Source organism: Oratosquilla oratoria, chromosome 38, assembly GCF_046742065.1.
Source record: "Oratosquilla oratoria isolate Oo_2021 chromosome 38, ASM4674206v1, whole genome shotgun sequence".
Lineage (NCBI taxonomy): Eukaryota > Metazoa > Arthropoda > Malacostraca > Stomatopoda > Squillidae > Oratosquilla > Oratosquilla oratoria.
In genome coordinates, this window is record NC_134814.1 from 21,576,017 (window position 1) to 21,590,638 (window position 14,622).

Here is a 14,622-nt window from a genome sequence, read left to right on the forward strand (position 1 = left end):
CCTCCTCTCCCTATTATTTCGACCATCCTGAGACACTCGCACAACACAGACAACAGTCCAACGTTTCTTCAAGAGAGATCAATAGGTGGGATAGTTGCTGGTTACTGCGGGGTTGCGGGTTTCCAGTCAGTGTTTTTTATTTATCAATATATTTATATATTATTTACTTAATTACTTTTTAGTTTCACTTATTTGTTTTGTCTATTCATTAAGTTATTTTTTATTAATTCATTTATTTTTATCTGCCTATTTATTAATTCATTATTATTATAATTATTATCATCTTAGGGGTGAATTTCCATACATGGCGATTTTCTTCAGCTAGTTAGACCCATCCCCACCCAGAGGCTGGGTGTGTGTGTGTGTGTGTGTGTGTGTGTGTGTGTGTGTGTGTGTGTGTGTGTGTGTGTGTGTGTGTGTGTGTGTGTGTGTGTGTGTGTGTTTATGTGCGTTTGCGTATGTGTGTTTATGTGCGTTTGCGTGTGCGTGTGCGTGTGTGCGAGCGTGCGATGCTACGAAAGAAAACCTTTACATAGGTCTTGAGATATCTACAAAAGAAAATAACAACAAAATGGTCTTGGCATTGTCTACAAAAAATAATAAAATAGAACTACAAAAAGGCTTAAAGCCGTCTACAAAAGAAAATCTTTCTACGTCTCAGTCGATAGGTGTCTGTTAATCAGTCTGTCTGACCTTGCATTTGTCTGTTTTTTATCTATCTCTTACCTGTTCTCTGTCTGTATGTCTGTCTTTGCATTTACCTATGTTTCTTATGTCTTTTATCTGTTCTACCTATCTCTCTGTCTGTATCTGTCTGTCTTGTCTGTGTCTTCTATCCGCCTCTCACTTGCCTGTCTGTATCTCGCCTCTATCTCTGTGTGCGTCTGTATGTGTTTATATCTGTTTGTGTGTGTGTGTGTGTGTGTGTGGTGTGTGTATGCGTGTGTGTGTCTGTATTCTGTGTTATGTGTGTGGCTGTGCGTCACCGTGGCGTGACGTCACGAGGGAATCCGATCCGCGCATGCGCCTCTGTCACGTGTGACGTGTCACCAACCACGCCCCGTTTTCTTCCATGATAAAATCAGGACCTCCCCTCCTCCCTCTCCTCACTCTCCTCTCCTCTCTCTCCTCTCACCCCTCTCTCTCTCTCTCTCTCTCTCTCTCTCTCTCTCTCTCTCTCTCCTCTCTCTCTCTCTCTCTCTCTCTCTCTCTCTCTCTCTCTCTCTCTCTCTCTCTCTCTCTCTCTCTCTCTCTCTCCTCTCTCTCCCCCTCTCTCCTTTTCTATCTAGCTATCTGTCTCCATTTCTCTCTCCATCTCTTTTTCTCTACTTCTATTTTATCTCTATCTCAGTGTCTCCATCCCTTTCTACCTCTCTTTCTCCCTCTTTGCCTCCCCCACCCCCCCTCTCTCTCTCTCTCTCTCTCTCTCTCTCTCTCTCTCTCTCTCTCTCTCTCTCTCTCTCTCTCTCTCTCTCTCTCTCTCTCTCTCTCCTTTTGATAAGACAAGTACTTTTTATTGTATAAATGTGCTTTTTACCAGAGGTGGGCTGTCCGATTCAGAAGTCCGATTGTCCGATTATCCGATGAATCGGATTCGCATTTTCGAATCGGATAATCGGACTGCCGAAATTTTTAGAGCGATTTGCGATTAATCCAGGTCGACGTCGTCTTTGTTTTTTCGATAATCGCTAATTGGACTTTATTTTTTATTTCATTTTATTTTTTTCGAATCGCGCCCATCTCTGCTTTATTTTACTTTACATGGACTTCCCTGTTGGGCAAATGTCCTCCTTTTGATTACTCATATATTGCTTGACCGCCGCCATTTTGTTTCCGGGCACGGCCTGGGTCACAAGTGTCCAGCCTGTTGTGCAAATGTCCTTATTCAGCCTGGGTCACAAATGTCCGACCTGTTGTGCAAATGTCTTGTTTTGGTAACACGTATATTACCTGACTGCCTCCATTTTGTTTCCGATTACAGCCTGGGTCACAAATGTCCGGCCACGTTCAACCCCGCGGACTATTACATCCACACCCTGGCGGTCCTCCCCGGACACGAGTTCCGTTCCCGTGACCGGATCAAGAGGATTTGCGACAACTTCGCAGTGTCGGCCTACGCCAAAGACATCGAGATCACCATCCAGTATCAGGACAACATGGGACTATCCTCGTCAGACTCTGGGGTAAGAAGAGAGCCTGGGGGAAGGGGGGAAAAGAGATGATGGTAGTAAAGGACGAGGAGGTGGGAAAGGAGGAGGAAGAGGAGTTGGAGGTATTGTGGTTGATGGTAGTAGTGGTGGTAATGATGGTGATGGTAGTAACGGTTCTGGTGGTAATGGTGGTGGTGGTAATGATGGTGGCAGTAGTAAAGGTGTCAATGGTGGTAATGTACCAGGAGGTGGGAAAGGAGGAGGAGGAGTAGGGAAAAGAGGAGGAATTGGGAAAGAAGGAGGAGGTGGAAAAGGAGCAGGAGGAGGAGGAAAAGAAGGTAGTGGTGATGGTGAGGGACCAGGAGGTGGGAGAGGAGGAGGAAGAGGAGAGAGAAGATGTCGAGGAGATGATGGTTGGGGTCAAGAAGAGGAAGCCACATCACGAAGAGATGGGGATATAGATGGAGAACGAGGAGAAGAGGAAAAAGAAGACATTCTAGAAAAACAAGTAGAATCGAAAAAGAAATAGGAAGATGGTATTGGGCTAGAGGGATATTCTCTGAAGAAGCGACGAATGGGGCTTTGATGAGGAAGAGGAAGGAGGAGGCGGAGGAGGAGGAGGAGGAGGAGGAGGAGGAGGAAGCAGATGTGCCACGTGGCCTAGTGCCTAAGCTCCCAGGCTGAAGTTTTGTCACGAATGCACCTTTAGTACGGAGGAACATGTCTTTGAAAAGAACCTGAGGAACTGTGTCCACCTCAGAGGTACCCCCGAAGACTTCGATTAGGATCCTCGTGAACTTCGATAAACCTGAAGGACTTCAAGAAACCAAGAGCGAATCTGAAAGGTTTCCTAGACTTCAGAGGTGGGTCTCAAGAGGTTTTGGAGACCCTAAACAGGAACCTAAAGGACTTTGAAGAACCTAAACGGAAACCTGAAGGACCTTAAAGAACCCAAACGGGACCCTAAAGGACCTTGAGGAGCCTAAACAGGAACCTGGAGGAACCTCGAAGAACTTAAACAGGAACATGAAGAACTTCAAAGCCTTGGATGGTAAGCTTAATGATCAAAGAAAAAAAAAGACCTGAAGGCTCTTGAAGACTTCTTTTGTGAACCTGAGAGGCACTAGAGAACCTATAAAGGAACCTCTGGGAGCTTCGAGGGTGGACCAAATGGAATTTGAAAAGGATATGAAGGACTTCAGTATCTTGTACCTGAAGAATTTGAAGGATATTTAAAGAAAGCCTGACAGACTGTTGAGGGATTTCAAAGAGGAACTTGATGGACTTCGAAGAACTCAGATGGGAATATCTGATTTCGAAGTCCTTCAAGAGGAATCTAATAGATCTCAGAGACCTTAAAGAGAAAGAAAAAAATGAAGAATGAAGAAAACAAGGAGTTTTTTAATTTTTAAGTGGCAAAGAGGGTAACACGAAAAAAAAGAGAGAAAAAAAAAAAGACGAAGAGAAATTCCAACGTATGAGACCAGAAGCTTCCTTTCCAAGAGTCGTCGGGGGTGGGAGGAGAGTTCCAGATCCTCCCAGTGCAACGAAGGAAGGAAAGACGAACCAGAAGACATATATCCACCGAATCAGGGTAACATAAGACAATGAAATCAAACAGTTGCACCACCAGTTAACATTTTGATTTTAAGATCGGAAATCACGCGGTTAAGAAGGACATACTCGACCTTATTGTTTGTCTGTACAAATCCTACCCTCAAAAAAATACTAATTGGTCCCACCATATACTCCACATAGTACCAACAAAGGTACTCCATTATACGCCAGCAGCCCGGTTTAAATGGGAAAAGATATATAATGTCTCATCAAAGAAAACGGGACTCGTCATCATAGAAAATAGGAAGTGGGTGGATCACAGGTCAGCATTGGCTCCCCCTCAATAATAAATAAAATTATAAATTAATTAATAAATGAATAGGTAGATCACCCAGCGTTAGCCAGAATAAAATAAACTAAAGTAATGGGAAGGCCCAAATTTAATCAAATGATAAAATAGATCAAAGATATATAATAAATCAAAATAAAAAATAAATTTGAAAAAAATAAGAGAAACTAGAATTGAGGGGAGACCGCATTTGATGAAATCATCAAATAGATCAAATTGATAAATTGAATAATAATGACAATGATATAATAATAATAATAATATAATAATAATAATAATTAAAATAATAATATAATAATAATAATGATGATATAATAAAAATAATAATGACAATGATATAATAATAATAATAATAATATAATGATAATAATAATAATTAATGATTGATAACAATTAATGATAGTAACAATTAATGATAATAATATTAGGGCTGAGGCCATTCGGCTCCGTGCCACACTTCAGAGGCTTTATTCTGGCTAACGACCTTCGTTGAATAAAATCGCCTGGCGGCAGCCAGAAAAACCCTGACATAGAGGCCAAAGGGTTAGAGGAAACTTAGTCTAGTTAAAGGCTAAAACCGGTTTAAGTTATCGTGGAGGGCGGGAAAGAGAAGGGGGTTAGCTGTGGGGAGGAGGAGGAGGAAGAGGAGGCAGAAAACACGGTTGTCATGTGGGATTAGTGAGGCTTAAACGTGTGGGGCTTCGTTCAAGTCACACACACGTACCCTAGGCACGTGCTCACGTACATAAACATAGGTACGCGTACATGAATACACGTACACTTACATAAACACACGCACATTAACACACGTAACACGTACTTGAAAACACGTGCATATACATGAACACGCGTATATGAACACACGTACACGTACATGAACACACGGAACACGTACATGAACACACGCAACACGTACATAAACACACACACACATAGACGCACATGAACACACGCACACGTAAATAAACACACGCACACGTACATGAACACATGTACACGTACATGAACACATGTACACGTACATGAACACATGTACACGTACATGAACACATGTACACGTACATGAACACACGTACACGTATATGAACACACAAGAACATACGTATACGTACATGAACACACGTACACGTACATGAACACACGTACACGTACATGAACACACGTACACTTACATGAACACACGTACACGTACATGAACACACGTACACGTACATGAACACACGTACACTTACATGAACACACGTACACGTACATAAATACATATACACGTACCTGAACAAACGTACATATTCATGAACATATCACATGTACGCGTACATGAGTACACGTACATCAAGACACGTACACGTACATTAAGGCAGGCACACGTACATTAAGACACGTACACGTACATTAAGACACGTACACGTACATTAAGACATGTATACGTACATTAAGACATGTACACGTACATGAACATACGCACATGAACACATATACATATATATGAACACGCATATACATACATGAACACGCATATGCGTACGTGAACACGCAAATACGTATAAGAACATATACATACATGAACATGCATATACGTACATGAACACAAGTAACACGTACATGGACACACGTACACGTACATGGACACACGTACTCGTACATGGACACACGTACACGTACATGGACACACGTACTCGTACATGGACACACGTACACGTACATGGACACACGTACACGTACATGGACACACGTACACGTACATGGACACACGTACACGTACATGGACACACGTACACGTAAACGTACATGGACACACGTACACGTACATGGACACACGTACACGTACATGGACACACGTACACGTACATGGGCACACGTACACGTACATGGATACACGTACACGTACATGGATACACGTACACATACATGAACACACGCACACGTACACTAACACACATACACGTACATGGACATATGCACACGTACATTAACACACCTATATGTACATGACACATGTACACGTACATGAACACATGTAACACGCAAATTAACACGTACATGCACACTGACACACGTAAACGTAAATATGTTCACGTACACATATATAAACAGTGGTAGAGTTCATGGCTGCCAGTACGACGGTCCGGGTTCGACTCCCGCCCAGGGCTGAATGAATTTCAGTATCGCTGCGCTGTGGGTCGTTACTCCAACTTTGATAGGCGGGGAATTGTGTGTGTGTGTGTGCGTGTAATGTCATAGCAGTACCCATAGATCGATCATATATGAGCTCTGAGCTCTCTTCCGGAAGGGAAATAGCTTTCGATCACCAGTTCAATTCGTGATCCAAGACCATGGTGAACCACACGTGCATAAACACAAGTAACACGTACATGAACATACGTACACGTACATGAACACAGTAACACGTACAAAAGCACACGTAATCCATACATGAACACACGCACACGTACATAAACACACGTACATGTACATAAACATACGTGCACGTACATAAACACACGAACACACGTACACATACATAGTTCACATACATGAACACACATACACGTGCATAAATACACGTAAACGTACTGGAACACACGTATACTTACAAGAACACACGTAACACGTACATGAACGCACGTACACGTACATGAAGACACGTACAAGTATATGAACACGCACGCGTACATGAACATGCGTACACATAATTGAACACACGTACGTGAACACATGTACACTTACATGAATACACGTACATGAGCACACGTAAAACGTACATGAACACACGTAACACGTACAACACACGCAACACGTACATGAACACGTACATGAAATACGGTAGATGTACATGAACACACCCACATGAACATGCGTACACGTAATTGAACACACAGAACACGTACATGAACACACGTAACACATACTTGAACACGTGTAACACTTACATGAACACGTACATGAACAAACGTACACGTACATGAACACATGCACATGAGCACACGTACACGTACATGAACATACACAAATGAACACACGTAATTACATGAACACTCGTAACGCGCACAGGAGCACACGTAACACGTACATGAACACATGTAGCACGTACATAAACACACGTAATACATGAACACACGAACACATATACAGTGTATAAGCATACGTACACACGACAGTCACGTGCTAACTCCACACATACATGAACACACGTGACAAGTACATGAACACACGTAACACGTATATAAACATACGTAACACGTACATGAACATACGTAACACGTACATGAGTACACGTACATGAACACACATGAACATGTAACACGTACATGAACACACGTAACACGTACATGAACACACGTAACACGTACATGAACACACGAACATGTACATGTACACACGTGTACACACGTACACGTACACACGACAGTCACGTGCTAACTCCACGCGCACACACACACACACACACACACACACACACACACACACACACACACACACACACACACACACACACACACACAGGACTCCACAGGACTCCACAGGACTCCATCAACTCAATTTCCTGTTTTATGAATCTTAACTTGAGCTCTCTAGGAAGACGAAGAGTGCGGGGTGAACTAATAGAGGTATTCAAATGGGTCTAGGGTTTTAACAAGGACGATGTAGGCAAGGTCATCATATCAAGACAGCAAGGGAGGCATCGTAGCAATAAATTTAAATTGGGCAAATTTAGGTTTAAGAAGGAAATGGGAAAGAACTGGTTTACCCATAGTGGTTAACAAATGGAATGGACTTTGTAACCAATTAGTAATGAGATAACTTTATAGATGGAAGGTGGTAAGGGACATGGAACTGCCTAGTGTGGGCCTTATGGTCTCTTGCAGTCTCCTCTATTCTTATGTTCTTATGAATCAATAACAAATGGATGACTGGAGAGTAAACTTCAGTGATTAATTATGTTTAACGAAGAATAATTTCTGTCTGAGGAATTTCTAATGATATTTTGTTATTTTAAAGTAGTTAGAGATTAATAGCTGAAATGTGACACGATTTTAACTGCTTTCATTTGGTTTTCAGCAAAACGATCAGTTTCACTCCTCTCTCCCGTAAGTATGAAAAAGCTTTAAGTATAAAAAAGCTTAATGTGTATATAAATACACAAACACACACACACACACACACACACACACACACACACACACACACACACACACACACACACACACACACACACACACACACAATTCACATAACAATGCCCATTACACTGCATGTGAGGGTTGTTATACCACATAAGAATGATATACACCACGTTGCGATGTGATCATACTAAATGTCGTCATACCAATGCAATACCAACGTGTACCGCAGACGTCGCCCTAACTACCTCATTCAGCTCGGCTGGCTACTGTGGCGGTCCTTGGTCGATTCCTACAGGAACCCGGCCATACACACCATCCGCACGATGCAGAAGATCGTAAGTACACGTCCGTGTCCTTTGTTCTTTCTCCTTTGTACTTTGGCCTTTGTCTGCGTCCTTTGTTATTAGTCCGCATCTTTTGTCCGTGTCCTTTGTACCTTTTCCGTATACTTTGCCCGTGTAGTTTGACCGTATCCTTTGCCAGTGTCCTTTATCCTTTGTTCTTTGTCCTTTGTCCTTTGTCCGTGTCCTTTATCCTTTGTCCGTGTACTTTGACCGTATCCTTTGTCGGTGTCCTTTGTTCTTTGTCCTTTGTCCGTTTCCTTTGTCCGTGTCCTTGGTCCGTGTACTTTGACAGTATCCTTTGTCCTTTGTCCGTGTACTTTGTCCTTTGTTCTTTGTCCGTGTCATTGTTCTTGTCTTTTTTTCATCAATTTTTTTTCTCCGTATCCTCATCTTCTTTCCTCATCATTGTCATCATTATCATTATAACCATCATCATCATTATAACCATTATCATCATTACGGGTAGAGGTTGTGTAGATCAGATCTTTGTGGTAAGACAGATATGTGAGAAAGCTATAGGAAAGGGGAAGGATGTTTTTTGGGCTTTTATGGATCTGGAAAAGGCTTATGATAGGGTAGACAGAAAGGCACTGTGGGAGGTTATGCAGATTTATGGGATAGGAGGAAAGCTTTTGGGAGCTGTCAAGAGTTTTTACGAGAGTAGTAGAGGTTGCGTTAGGATTGGAAATGGAGAGAGTGTGTGGTTTGAGGTAAAGGTGGGACTTCGTCAGGGATGTGTTGCACTAGCTGCTCAGTTTATACATGGATGGGGTGGTGCGAGAGGTGAATGCTAGGGTAGTGAGTCAGGGATTGGAGATGGTTACAAGAAAATGGAGAAAAGTGGGAGGTGAGCCAGCTGTTGTTTGCAGACGACACTGCGCTTGTGGCAGGGTCAGAGGAGGGATTGAGGAAGCTGGTGGCAGAGTTTGGGAGAGTATGTGATAGAAGAAAGCTAAAGATAAATGTGGGTAAAAGTAAGGTGATGAGATGTACAAGGGGTGAAAGTGGCAGTAGACTGGAAGTGAACATTAAGGGAGAGCGACTGGAGGAAGTGGATAGTTTTAGATACTTGGGTGCAAGTGTAGCAGGAAAAGGTGGAGTGAAGGTGGAGGTAGAATGTAGATTGAGAGAAGCGAGTAAATGCCTTGGTGGTTTAAAGAGTGTAATGAGAAATAGACATTTGGGAATGGATGCGAAGAGGAGACTGTATGAAGGAGTGATTGTGCCAACAGCATTGTATGGGGCAGAAACGTGGAACATAAGAGAAGAAGAGAGAAGGAGTTTGAATGTGTTTGAGATGAGGTGTCTGAGAAGTATGGTGGGGGGTTACTAGGCTAGATAGAGTGAGAAATGAGGAGGTGAGGAGGAGAACAGGGGTGAAAAAGGATTTGGGAGATAGGGTTGATGAAAGAATATTAGGATGGTTTGGACACATGGAAAGAATGAGTGAAGAAAGACTAGTAAAAGAGGTATGGAAGGCAGATGTGGAGGGAGTGAACATGAGGGGACGTCCTAGGATGTGGTGGTTGGATGGGGTGAAGGGGGCTTTGGGGAAGAGGGGAATGTCTGTTGAGGAAGGAAGGGAGAGGACGGAAGACAGAGGTGAGTGGAGAATGGTTGTATATGGATGATGTTGTGACTGCATGAGGAGGAATGGGCGGGGGGGTGGGGGGTGGGGTAGTAGTATGTGTGAGTAAATTTTGACGCAGCCCGAAGGGATTTCTCCCCGTCCTCTCCTTATATGCAAAGGGGGACGGAGAGGGGGGGTCGCCGATTAAATGAAGCGGCCTTGCTGTGGATGTACTGTGTCTTGCGACACTGCTTCTGACCCAGGGCGGTGGGCAGGGTGCAGGGATGACCCGTCATCCAGGAGGTGCTCAGATGAGAGGAAGGGTGGGAGGGGTGTGGAGTGTATTTAGGGATGAAATGGGTGGGAGTGTTTTTATGCCTTTCCCTTTTTGGCTACCTCCCTTGGAAGGGGGAAAAAGCCTTGGTATATGTATGTATGTGTATGTATGTATCATCATTATAACCATTATCATCATTATAACCATTATCATCATTATTATCATCGTCGCCGTTATCATCATCATCATCATCATCATCATCATCATCATCATCATCATCATCATCATCATCATCATCATCATCATCATCATCACCATCACCATCACCATCACCATCACCATCACCATCACCATCACCATCACCATCACCATCACCATCACCATCATCATCATCATCATCATCATCATCATCATCATCATCATCATCATCATCATCATTCATCCATCCATCATCCATCCATCATCCATCCATCATCCATCCATCATTCATCCATCATTCATCTATCATTCATCTATCATTCATCTATCATTCATCTATCATTCATCTATCATTCATCATCATTCATCATTCATCATTCATCGTCATCGTCACTATCATTGTCACTATCACTACCACCACCACTATTACCACCACCACCATCATCATCATCCTACATCATCACCACTAAAACAATCGATCAGTCTCGATGATCTAGTCCTGCTCCTGTTGCATTTTTCACACACAAAGCCAAGACGAGAGATTTACAAAAGGTAAAAGATTGTGTGTGTGTGTGTGTGTGTGTGTGTGTGTGTGTGTGTGTGTGTGTGTGTGTGTGTGTGCGTGCGTGCGTGCGTTCGTGTGTGTGTGTGTGTGTGTGTACCTAGTTGTATTTTTGTATTTTACGGGAAGGGGAGCTATGCTCGTGGTGTCACGTCTTCATATCTCATTTTATCTAAACTGTTTTCAAATTCATGTATTGTTTTTGCACACACCACTTTTTCATCTAACTTGTTCCAAGTGTCTATTACTCTGTGAGGAAAGCTGTTCTTTTTCAGATCTCTTCTATAGCTGTCTTTCTTGGTTTTCTTTCCGTGTCCTCTTGTATTTCTATCATCCCATTTTATTAGATCCTCTCTATCAATAGTTTCTATTCCTTTCATGATTCTGTAAATAGTTATCAAATCTCCTCTCTCTCTTCTTTGCTCTAGTGTCTGTAGCTCAAGTTTTGCTAGTCTCTCTTCATATGATAGTTTTGAGAGTGTTGGTGCCAATTTTGTAATTGCTCTTTGTATTCTTTCAAGTTTTGTTATACATTTTTTTGTACTTGGTGACCACATCGTTGCTGCATATTCCAATCTTGGTCTTATCAGGGTGATTAGAATTTTCTTCACCATTTCTTCATCTAGGTATGTAAATGCCACTTTGATTGTTCTTATTAAATTATAAGTTTCTCCAAAAATCTTGTTTATATGTTTCTCCGGTGACATATTATTCATAATAGTGACTCCCAGGTCCTTCTCATTTTCTACTTTTTTATTCTTCTCCCAATCTATATGATCCTACTATTCTTTTTTTGCTTTTTCCAAATTCCATTATACTACACTTCTTAGTATTGAACTCCATCTCCCACTTCCTACTCCATTCCCATACTTTATTGAGATCACTCTGTAGTGACTCACAATCTTCTTCAGTGTTCACTTTTTTTAAGTTTTGCATCATCTGCAAAGAAGCTCATATAACTTTCAATTTCTTCATCCATATCATTAATATATATATAGCAAACATTATTGGGGCCAAAACTGTTCCTTGTGGAACACCACTTATTACTTCATCCCAATTAGAGTGTTTGTCTCTTATCACTTCTAATCATTTTTCTTTCTTGCAAAAAGTCTTCCATCCATTTAAGCAGTTTGCCCTGTATTCCTCCTTCAGTTTCTAATTTCTTAAGCAACTTCTTATGTGGTACTTTGTCAAAAGCTTTTTTTAGGTCTAGAAATGCACAATCAGCCCATCCATCTTTCTTGTACTATATCTATTAGCCTTGAATAGAAACATATTAAATTGGTGACGCATGATCGTCCTTGTCTGAATCCAAATTGCCTTGGATTTAGCACGTTTTTTTTTTTCCCCTAAATACCTTACCCATCCACTTTTGATCATTCTTTCACAAATTTTTGCTATTGTACTTGTTAGAGAGACTGGTCTATAGTTGGTAGGGTCTTCGTTATTTCCCCCTTTATATATACAGTAGGTACTATATTTGCTTTTTTCCAATCTTTTGGAACTTTTCCTTCTTTCAATGAACTGTTTATTATGCTATGTATTTTGTCTGCCAGTTCATTCCTGCATTCTTTCAAAATGCAGTTTGCTATTTCATCTGGTCCATGCGATTTTCTAACATCAAAGTTACTCAAGTGTTTCATTATTTCATTCTTTGTTACTTCTATTTCTTTCATTGGGGGGACTTTCTCTTCCCATTCGATTTCTCCAGGTAGTATGTTCTCCCTTGTTAACACCGATTTAAAATGTTTGTTCATAATTTCTGCCATTTCTATTTCCTCTGTGTATTCAACTCCTTGTCGTAATTTCTCTAATTCTTGTTTGTTTTTCAGTTTGTTGTTTACAAATCTGTAAAATAGTTTTGGTTGATCTTTACATTTTTCTATGACATCTTTTTCATATTTTCTCTTTTCCTCTCTGCGCACTTGTACATATTCATTTCTATAACTAGTATATATTTTTCATTTTTCAGGTCTTTTGTCTTCCATTTTGTCCAAGCTTTGTCTCTTTTGTCTTTTAACTCCCTACTACAACTTTTGTTGTACCAGCACTTTACATATTCTTTTTCTTGTTTTTGTCTTGGGACATACTTTTCCACTCCTTTTTTGTAAATTTTTGTCAAAATATTCCATTTCTCTTCCACTGTTGTTTCTTCTTTGTATATTCTTTCCCATTTTTCTTTTTGAAAGAATTCTCTTATTTTATCAAAGTTTGTTTTTTCATACATCATTCTTCCTTTTCTATATTGTTCATTTCTTTTCATGTATTTTTCCTCATTTCCAGTTCAATCAATATGTGGTCACTTTTACTTGTTGGTGTCTTATATTCAATCTTTTCCACCATTTTAGGTTCAGATGTGATTATTAAGTCTAGTCTCGATGGTTCTTCTTCATTTCTATACCTAGTGTTCTCTTGAGTCCATTGTGTCATTGTATGGTCAATAATCATCTCAAGTAGAACATTTCCCCATGAGTTGTCTTCACCCTTTACTGTCATCTCTTCACAGCAAACTTCTTTGCAGTTAAAGTCACCCATCATAACTATTCTCCCTCCATCTTCCATTGTCTTGTTTAATGTTATCCTTGTGTCTTCTAACATACTTTTATGTTCACTCTCTTTCCATGAGGCTGTTTTTGGAGGCACATAATTTATCACAAACTTTCTGCTCTTATCTCTGTTTTCCACTTCGATCATAATCATCTCTACTCTATTGTTTCCATGTGTGACACACCTCACGTTTATATCCTTCTTAGTCAGGAACATAACTCCGCCCCCTTGTTTTGTCTCTCTGTTTCTAATCCAATAATTATATGCATCATGTCCTACACTGTTGGGTGGTAGTGGACCTTTTAATTTTGTCTCTACAATTCCCATTATGTCCGGTTCTTTTCCTTCAGATAATCATTCAGTTCATTCAATCCTATTATTAATCCATCTATATTTGTGTAAGGCACTCTTAATTTTCTGCTACTTCCATTGTATTTTCTGTTTCCCTTTTGTTTTTCTCTGGTATGTCCCATTTCCTTATTTTCATATTCACTACTCTCCAATAGAATTTCTCTTTTTCTGACTCTGTTCTATTCTCGTTTTTTCCTTAGCTTCTTGTCTTTTCATTTTTTCCTCCTCTCTTTCCTCTTTATTCATTTCTCTTTTTATACATACGTTTTTATATTGTTCACTGTTTGCTAGTTTCCCTGTTTTGGCTAAGATATTATCTGCTGTCGTTTGTGACCTGAATTTAATCTTAATTGGTCTGGTCTTATCTGTAATATATTTCCCGAGCCTATACATTTCTTCAATTTGTTCCACGATTTCAGGTTCATCTTCCTGAACTAATTCTAGTAAACTGCTTACTTTTTCTTTTTCCTCTTTGATTCTTTTGGTTCTATTTAGATTATACTTCTCTTCCATTCCTAATATAATTATACATTTCTTTTATCTGCTAAGTCTTTTACTATATTCTCCTTCTGTCTCATCACTTTAATGACTGT

The 14,622-nt window shown here is 40.7% G+C and overlaps 1 protein-coding gene across 3 annotated transcripts in view; it reads left to right on the forward strand.

Annotated features, from left to right (window-relative positions):
* LOC143020009 (protein scarlet-like) overlaps positions 1–14,622 on the forward strand; it is a 74,226-nt gene that overhangs the window by 50,317 nt on the left and 9,287 nt on the right. For all 3 annotated transcript variants that reach the window (XM_076176107.1, XM_076176106.1, XM_076176105.1), the window contains 3 exons: positions 1,982–2,183; positions 8,116–8,144; positions 8,410–8,515. In XM_076176107.1, coding sequence (XP_076032222.1) covers positions 1,982–2,183; positions 8,116–8,144; positions 8,410–8,515 — 337 coding nt within the window. The remainder of the gene's footprint in view (positions 1–1,981; positions 2,184–8,115; positions 8,145–8,409; positions 8,516–14,622) is intronic.